Raw genomic sequence first — 9,876 nt, forward strand, 5'->3', positions numbered from 1 at the left:
TCACTCTTATTGTGCTTCTACCATAGCCTTCAACTTTCTTATCTCCTTCCGCTATTTCTTCCTCCCCGACTTCAGTTTCTTAATCTCGACTTTGAGGAATTCCCCTCCCTCTTTACCGTGTCTAGGTCGTACCTCACCTGGAGTTTCTTCACCATCTGGTCTACTAATACCCCCTCAGTCGGGTGATCTCTGCCTACGCTGAGGCAAAGTAAGCTCTTAGGTTCTTAGTCGGTTAATCTCCACCTGTGCTAAGCATACCTCCCCTTGTGCCAAGGTAAGCCCATGATCGAAGGGAGCCCCGGCTAGTTGGGCCTCCAACTCAGCTACTCGAGTCCACATTATCCGGCGACCTTGCTAAAACTTAGGGAATTGTTGGAAAAACGTCACCAACTTAGCCATGTGGTCGGTTCCATCTAGCACAATCTCATTAGCTAATTTCTTGAAAGATAGGTTTTCAGCTGCCTCTTGGGTGTCCATCCACGTTGTCGCCATTGGATCATAAAACATAAGATTCAGCATGTACTCTCTGGGAACTTCTTCTTCTAGGGGTGCTTCTGAGGCAGCTTAGACGGGTCTTCGCCCACCTTAAGAAGAGGACACTCCTAGAAACCTAGGCCCAGATGAGGGTGTGATGAGCTGGCCTTGATACGGAGGCCCCCTGACTTAGTGGCGGAAGGCGAAGCCTTGGTCCTGAGGGGTGAGGATGGGGCATGCGGGCATGAAGTGTTGGCCTCCTCTTGATGATTCCCCGACTTAACCGGCGAAGTCAAGATTTGAACTTGAGGTGGTGAAGATGGGCCAACGGGGGTCCTTGACGAACAACGTCTCTTCCTTGTTATTCTCAGGGGCATCCCTGATTCCCCAAAGTGAGTTGGTTCTGCAGCTACAGATTGGGGCTAGGGGTGGCCTCGACTCCCTTGGTGGAGTTGGTTCCATAGTAGCGGATCGAGAGTAGCCTCTGTCATAGTCAAGGTAGGGCCAAGTGGTGTTCTCTTCTCAAGCATTGCCTTATCTATAGTCAAGTCCACAATCTTCGTGCCTCTCGCCTCCAATTCGCGCTCGGTCAGCTTCACCACTTTGTTCATGAAGTCTTCATCATGGTGATGGCTGGAAGAATCAATACATCTTTAGTTAGATAGCAAAACTTGCGAAGGTGGCAGGTCTTACCGAATAAAGATTTGAGAGGGATTAGGATGAGACTCAGCCCGAATTTGTGAAGTAACCCCTCCTCAAGTAGCAAGTTGCTATTGAACTTCATATCCTGTAGCTTCTGAGATGTAGCAAAATAGTCCCACTCTAAGTGATAATTTCTCAAAGCAGGAGTTGCAGGTAACTTGATTTGACACTGAGTAGGCCAAGACATGGGCCTCGGGTGGACAGAAAGTTTTTCAAAAGATTAAGCCCAACTCTGGAGGAAAAGAAGAATACCCTGTCTTCCATTTTCTTTTGCTAAATGGAAGACTTGAGGAGATAGGGTGATTCGATATAGTCGAAAGAGAATGACCACGTCGGTGAGGATTCAAAAAGCATTTGGACCAAGTTGAGAAAAGTGAATGCGGAAATACTGTGTCACTTCAGAGAAGAGAGCAGGAATGGGAAAGCGTAGCACACTCAACAAATGGATCCAGAAGAATGTCACAAAATCGAGAGGTGGATGTTCAGGATGGTCGTACTGTTCGGAACTACTATACGACAGGGATCTTATACATTGTCCTTATTCGATCCAATTTACCACGAGTGACATTAGACTCGATGGATCTATACTAAGGAGCAGAAGATGACTCTGTGGCCATCGATAGACATGACACAAAGAAATGATAACAGATATCAAATTGAAATCGGAGACTAAAAAGTCACCAAGATCAACAAATGATCAAAGTAGAAGGTAGAGACAAATGAGCATACACTTACATAAGAGTTGGACGCAGATCACTTGGAGATGAAGAAGATGAAAGTAATGCTCGCAGAAGTAAAGATCGCATGATAAACGTTAGGGCATCTCTCCTTGACCTAATATACTTTCATTCACTCGGATATAATCATTGGATCTCAACCACCCTAAGGGCGGGATGGATTTTCGACCGTTTGATCGTACACATGGATTAAACCAAATTCTAGTAATCATTGCGATTTGGATGACGCTTCGATTTCTCTATAGATGGTTACATCACTTTAATGAGACGCAACCTCGAAGACATGATGGCGTACTCCAAACTCATAGATAGAGACAGATTGCACATGACATGCATTTAATAGGCGCGACTACATTTAATGCACAAATGTCATCTAAAGCACTCCTGGGATTTACCACATGATCGATACAGCTAGGAAGACAAGACCCACAATATCCAACTACATCATAGTTCAGTCAGTCGGACTCTCATCTCCTTCGACTAGACTTGAAGGGGAGATTGGTGAAACAGAGAGTAATCAGAGGATGCCACGTGGTTAAGGAGAAGTCAATTGTCTTGTGGGTGGTGGTTAAAATCCATAGAAGGCCACTCCTGACTCCATGCCGCTCCTGGCTCTACACCATTCTCGATTCCAGGCTATTCCCAGCTTTGTGTTACCCTGACTTCATATCGTCCGGACTCCAAGTCACTCCTGGCTCCGCGCCATTCCCGACTCCGAATCGTCATCAACTCTGAATGATAAGTTGTGGCTCACGAAAGTTACGAACACTGCCTCCGAGCCATTCCCGACTCCATGCCATTCCCAACTCCAAATCATCATCAACTCCGAACGATAAACTGTGGTTCGAGAAAAGTACGAACAACATAGTTGTTATCCCCCTAGAGAATGTGAAAAATGTAACCGTTTAGTCCGGAAGAGATGGGCAACGTAGCTACTTATTTCAGGAAACATGGATAACACTAACAAAGATTTGGGAACATATGGAGAACATGAGGGCATAGCTATCATTCTATAAAAGGTTGTTTGCTCCTGTAGACAGGTACATCCACACGCATCCTTTATTCTAACTCTCTTTCTAGTATTCTCCCCCATGCTCCGATGGGTCTCCCTACAATTCTTTGTGATGTCGAAGCGAACAACAAGAAATTCAGCATCCATGTCAACTCATCGGTGACTCGTTCATCGATGATTTTAGGCAGGATCCCTAGACAATATGGCCTTGTTGCTAAAGATCCCTTATCCAGGATCGGCAGAGAAGTTAGCGGATATTTCAGAATTTAAAAAGATCTATAAACTATCTTCTATGCAAGGGATTAAATGGAAGACAGACCCGTTGCATCATCCTTCTTGCTATCCATGCTATCTTACTTACCCAAATAAACAAGAGGAAGGATTAAATATATAAGTGGTTGCAAGTTTAAACCAGTAGCAAAGAGAGATCATTAAATTCTTAAAGAAATTTATGAAGGTTAATTAGATATGTCAACACATAAACAAAAGTAAATAATGTTACATGTGATAATTACAACCCACTGATAGATTTCTTTACCTGTTTATCTTGCGGCTCCGGATCACCACCACTATAATTATACACAGAAGATGTTAGAAAGAAATAGTCCCTCTGAACCAAGTGTTTTATCTACCCCTCTATCGAACAATGCAAATGAGCAGATGTTTTGTGCGCCACATCTTAAGCGAAAGTAATATGGACTCATCTCCACAGAAAGAACAATACTTGAAAAGCATAACTTGAGCTTGTGGGACAAAGAGACTCAACATTTTTGATTTCTGTGGGCCATCTTCTTCTGTATGATTTGTGGCTCAACTCGAACTCAGAAAAAGCTTAGCCAACATTCGTCATGGACTTCATTCACACCCGCTTAGGCCTTGGGAGTGTTTCTCAAGGATGCGTAGAAAGAGACCAATCAAGGAGTTCTGAGCTCTTTCTCAAGGGTCACAAGGAAGGAAAGACTATAGTTTTGCCAAGCACGAAAAGCACGAGCGTTAGTTCAAGGAAGAAAATAGTATTCACCAAGGTTCGGTCAACCGTCCAACCAAAAATTGTAATGCCACCAGGGTTGGACTGAAGATAAATAACTGTAAGAATGATAAGAAAGAAGCATAAGTAGAAGACCAAATATCAATGGCATTCTAAAGGCAATGTTTTATGACCAATTTTGGTAAACGAACTGTATACAGAAGAACCTCATGGCGATCGACATAAAAACAATATATACACAAAAGTAATATAGACAATCCAACTAGAAAAGCCGTTCCGTAACATATTTATCGTTAGATAATATGCAACCCTTTCAATTACATTATTCAGTTGAAACAATCTGATAGACTAAACTAATAGCACTTGCCAAAAAGTGTTCAGAACTATCAAAAGTAAATATCAACTGGATAAACCTAAAAAATCCATTGATGGAGGAAAATATAGGGGAAAACCTACACTTAAACATGTTTCAGAAAGTTTTAGCATTCATGAGGTGCTATTTTTTATAGCGAGAGGATCAAAAACAAATCCAATTAGGGCACTCAGAACAAGTAGGTAGAAGGGAAAATGTTGATCTCAGGAAAAGGTAAAGGAATTTGCAGAATTTATCAGTCCTAGCATCTGATAGAGTAGTTATTCATTTGTTGCATAACTTTGTGGGATATTCATTTTCTGATTGTGGCAACCTATTTAAATCATTCATATATTTTTAGAACCTTTAAGCTGTAACATATCAACTGAGATTTTTTAAACAGTTCAGTAGCTTTAATGCTTATCTCTCATACTTCATGTATGTGATGAGACTCTTTCATATCCATGATTCCCAGAGGATAAGTAAGGACTCCTAGAATCCAGCTTTGAAGGGAGAGAGTGGTGGTCAAGCAGCATAGTTCATTCTAAATAGAATATCAAACTAAACATATAATACTTGAGAATGCTAACAATTATGCCACCATAGAACAAGATTAAGAGTCTTTGAAATCTTCCATCCGTGCTTAGTTTATATGCTCATGTCATTGTGATGCCTTTGAGTCATTTCACAAACTAAGCATATTAGCAACCTAAATGTGGAAAAACTGCAATCAATAACACAAAGGCAGAACCAAATTGGTAGCTCCAATTTGTTTCACTGTATGCATGCTCAATTGATTCTGATAAAAGAGAAAGGTTTAAAATCATATAAGGAGACTAAACAGTGTCAAGAAAGCACTTATGTTCTAAAGTAAGGCAAGCCCCTTGATCAGTTTCTTATGAGTGAATGCTAGCATATCAATCAAACCACGGTTGCACTTTTCAGCCTGTATTTGCAGCGATATAAAATGTTGGTTTAAGCCTAATTAAGTTAGATTACTACTAATTTCATAAAGAATATAGACTGTCATATATGAGATGACACATGGCCAATCGAAGCAAAAAAATCAACTTATACATAAAAAATAACTTAAAAAGTGTAAGTACATGTTACATACCAAGGGCTTGCCGCTTGTGATATGAGGTAAGAGAAGCTAACTGAGAATTGCTATGTATTGTCACATTTTCTAGCGACTCCAAATCACTTTCAGAATAATCTTTTAGAAAGGAACTTGCCACAACAAACTCAATATTGCTTGAGCTATTTGCAGTCCTCATTTGAGACCCAGAAGGACAGCATGTAGCATAGGCATGCCATCTACTTGCTAAGGATGCAATGCCCTGAGCCCTATGAGAAATTTTAGAAGCTGCGTTCAAACAGAGAACAACAACAACTACTTGAACAACTGAAGAGACCTGTTAACATGAAATCACTGATTATTTTTCATATTCTAGAGACGTTTTTGCCGGGAAACTCAGAACTAGTACATGAATGTGATAGAACTTTATACTTACGGCTAAGCTTCCAGCATTGGTGAAATTAATATTTCCACTATATCCAGTGGTCTGAAAAAGGGTGACAAATTGACTCACTGTGACAGCCAAGAAAAGCAAAAGGAGGAATATGCGGAACCTATGACTGATTTTTGAAAGATAAAACCGTAAGCGCATATGTTCCTCCAAACACAGATAAGTTTCTACATCTCTTTCTAAAAATTTTCCAAAGTCTTCAAAGTGAATAATTTGCAAATTACAGACAAGATTGAATAACATACAAGCTGATAAAAGAATGATTGTTAAGTAAACCCATGACAACATTGAAGCCACCAAAATTGCAATGGATCTCCAAGCAGACTCATGGAAGGTGTACACAAAGTGGACAGTTTCACGAGCAGCCATTACAATGAAGCATGGCAATATCCACCGAAGTAGCAAATGGAAGAACTCCTGCAATTTGATACACAATAAAATTCTCAGCAACATCAATAGAAGGTCAAATTTTCATTGTTGAGACAAAATACTAAAAATCTAAAAAATAGAAAAAAAAAAATCAATTCTGAAATCCAAGTAAACAAGATCAGGAAAGAAAAGAGTCACACTACTATGTGGAAGTTCATGGTATGCTACTCTTCCAAATGTTCACTCAATCTAAGAAATACCAAACCTTATAGGGAAAAAATGGAAAAGAAACACCACCCCTACGAAAAATGAAAATATAAGCTAGTACATGAATGGAAACTAGACGACTGTATGAGTTGTTCCTTGTTTTGGGTAGAAAGAAACTGTTGAAAAAAGGAAGTATGAAAAATATAAATTACAAGTTGTGCTTGAGTTGTACAATCTTTTATCAAAGATAATCATATGAATTATTTGAAGTTGGCCTTATTGAGATGGTGGCTCTTCATAAATGAACTTCCTAAAAAAATGGAAATTAACAAAGAATAGTTAAGTTATATATTCTAAGCTCTAAGCAAGGGAAGAACTCCGAATGTAATTTAGATTATGGTCTCCATCCTAATATTCCATGTCCCTAAACAAAGAACAAATTCTGAACTTATGCCTTTGAATTGGATTCTTGTGAATATGTTATTTTAATCTCTAAACAATAGGACAATTTCTGAACTTCTGATGGCATTTCTGGCCTCCCTAAAGAACTTTCCTCCATTGCATCATGAAAAGTTCCAATAAAAAATTTTCCAGTGGCACAGACCTTGCCCAAGGGCATTCTTTTTGTTAATCATGTTTTGTTCTAGCTCAAAACAAAACATGGAGGTGGTAAGTTGAGGTCATAATATCTGACTGAGTTTAATTTAGGTAAGCAGGAAAACTCAATACAACAGGGTTTTATTATGCCTGTTGCTTTTGGTTGTGTTATATAAGATCTCAATCTTGGTTGTGCTATAAAAAATCAGAATTTAAACATTCAAACATATATATGGATCCAGTGAAGAGCTTATGGTCTAGAAACATATTGCACATTGTTGATAACTGTAATCATTGTACTTTGTCACATAATTTTGTTAAAATAAATTACAATACTTGATATAAAAAAAATGGTTTGCTCTAGAGAGGAAGAATAACACATTCAACAATCTAGAAGGCAATTAATTGTATTTGTAGCTTGCACAAATGCCTTAACCGCATAATAAAACTGCTAGATAATCAACACGTAAAAAGGGTGCACATATCACTTGTTCTGTACACTGCTAGTCCACTATCAATTAATAGCATGATGCATAGAAAACAAAATAGTGGGAAAATGCATGGTTTTCAAAATCGAGACTGTATTGGGATTGGATGAAAAAAATCTAAGCATCAGCATTATCTAATTAGCAGGGTCAATAAAACCGCAATCACTGAGAAAAATAATTTTAAAAAGAAAAAAAATAAATTGATATAAAAGTGAACAAATGATATTGAATTATAACATAGATATAGATTATGTTCATTAAATAACATAATGACAATATAATTAATTAGTATAATCAATTAATTAGATTAGTTATATTATCAGTGATTTCATATTATGATTATCATTTCTATTATTTAATATCAATGAATATTATATTATTAAATTAAATATATAACTTTTAGAATATTGATAGATAATAAATCATATTTTATTACTATAGAATCAGTAATTAAATATTTGATATTCATCCTTTTAAACCAAATAGATTATGTTTTCACCAACAGTTGACCTAGTGGTAAGAGAGCTAAATCTAGAATGCTTTCTGCCAGTGTAAGGTGTTCGAATTAGTATGACAGCTGTGTGGTGTGCAGACTATGGTTAACCAAGAGATTGGATTCATATCCATGTTATTCTATTTGGGAAGGAAGCTTACAATTCATCAATGGAAATAGAATTGCCACTTCTCACCAAAAGTATCCAAGCAACCAACAATGTTTTGGTATTCCTGAACTATAATTGCTCTTAGATGCTACCCCTTTATTAATTAATTTTGGTCAAACCTATAATAAAATTACATTAATGTCCTTTTTCTTTTCACACCGAAAAAAAATTTAAGGTTTATTAGTAATTTCCACAAATGTAACAATCAAGGATCTAAAATTCGAGATTCAGCTTATTAAGAATTTTTCTCATTAATCAATCAAGGATCTAGAATTTGAGACTCATGGCATATTATTGAGAATTTTTCTCATTAATCAATTAAAAATCTAGAGTTCTCTTTAGTCCCACATCTTAGAATTGACAATACTGCGAGCAGAAAAGCTTCTATAAATATCTTACACCAACGATATTAGAAAGCATACACCAACAATATTAGAAAGCATACTTTTCTCGACTTTTTGGCTAAGATTAAGTATGACATTAAATTAATTTTTTATAAAGAAGAGTCGTTACAGGAGCAACACCCTAGCATTGCACTATTACATCGATGTGGTGCACCCTTACTCAATTTATAGGTGATTTTTTGGCTAAGATTAAGTGTAATATTTTTCTTATTAGTTTAATATTTGATATAAAGAATTAAATTAATTTTTTATGAAGGAGAGCCCGTTACTTGCATGCGTTCATGTATTATATTACACATGCAATCAAGGACGGAGTCACATATAACCAAGGACGGAGTCACATATAGCTTTGGCGGAGCCCCACCTGGTCTAGCTCACATGTGCACAATCGCTAATAATAATAATAAGCAACCAAGTCCAAGGAAAAGACAAAAAAAACATAATTAATTTTCATAACAATTGGTTCAATTTCCCCTTAAGCAAAAGCAAAAAACCGAGATAGTTTATTTCCATCCATCTCATCATTGGTCCAAAAGCTCCAAGTTTCAATGATTGTTTTGCCATGCTAATCGAAAAATCTTGAACAATAAGAAACAATTCATCGTCGTTTGATATGCTCTAAAGGAAAGACGAAGATAAAAAGGAAATGATCGATCTAAAAACCAAATGCGGAATCGCAATCAACCCAACCTGGATTTTTCGGACATACTCCTTCTGGAACCTCTCTACATGTCCGTGGTGCTGATCCACGAACAGGAACCGCCGGATCCCGTACTTGAGAAGGTTCCTTGAGATGCAAGCAAGTGAGACGGCGGCGAGCGATACCTGGGATAGGAGGACGCATAGCTCGAACTGCTGGACTTTGTATTCGTCGCAGGCGGAGCGGGAGAAATGGGAGAGGAGGATGGAGGTGGAGGGAACGACGATGCCTAGGAGGAAGAAGGCGGCCCAGGAGGAGGCGAGGCGAGCGCGGGAGGAGGAATCGGGGAAGCCGAGCAGGGCGAGGAAGCCCTCGAGACAGCGGAGCGCGGAGTCGAGATCCTTCTCCTCGCACCCGTCCGTTGCGGCCACGAGAGGCGCCTCAACTGCTCCGGCGTCCATGGCCGGGATCAGCTCGAAAGCAGAAAGAAGGCGGCGTCGAGGGAGAGAGAGGGGGAGGGTGGGCGGCTTTAAAAGGTTGCCAACACGCCAAAAAGAAGATGACACGAAATGGGACACGAAGGCGCTTCCGATGTGGACGGGCAACGACGAGGACACGACGTGCGCCAGCTTGGTGTCGTGACTTCGGTCGTTGTTGATTCGATGAGTGATTCTGGGGAAACGTGTCTACGAAAATTAATTATTACAAGCCAGCA

The 9,876-nt window shown here is 38.9% G+C and overlaps 1 protein-coding gene across 1 annotated transcript; it reads right to left on the reverse strand.

Moving 5' to 3' along the window:
• Positions 1–3,356: 3,356 nt before the first annotated feature.
• Positions 3,357–9,657, reverse strand: LOC122025537. Its single transcript, XM_042584350.1, has 4 exons — positions 9,212–9,657; positions 5,780–6,211; positions 5,383–5,680; positions 3,357–4,011 (listed from the first exon to the last, which is right to left on the reverse strand). The coding sequence occupies exons 1-4, from the start codon at positions 9,620–9,622 to the stop codon at positions 3,869–3,871; spliced, it is 1,284 nt and encodes a 427-aa protein (XP_042440284.1). The 5' UTR covers positions 9,623–9,657; the 3' UTR covers positions 3,357–3,868.
• Between the last annotated feature and the right edge of the window lie 219 nt (positions 9,658–9,876).

This window comes from Zingiber officinale, chromosome 9B (assembly GCF_018446385.1).
Source record: "Zingiber officinale cultivar Zhangliang chromosome 9B, Zo_v1.1, whole genome shotgun sequence".
NCBI classification, from domain to species: Eukaryota; Viridiplantae; Streptophyta; class Magnoliopsida; order Zingiberales; family Zingiberaceae; genus Zingiber; species Zingiber officinale.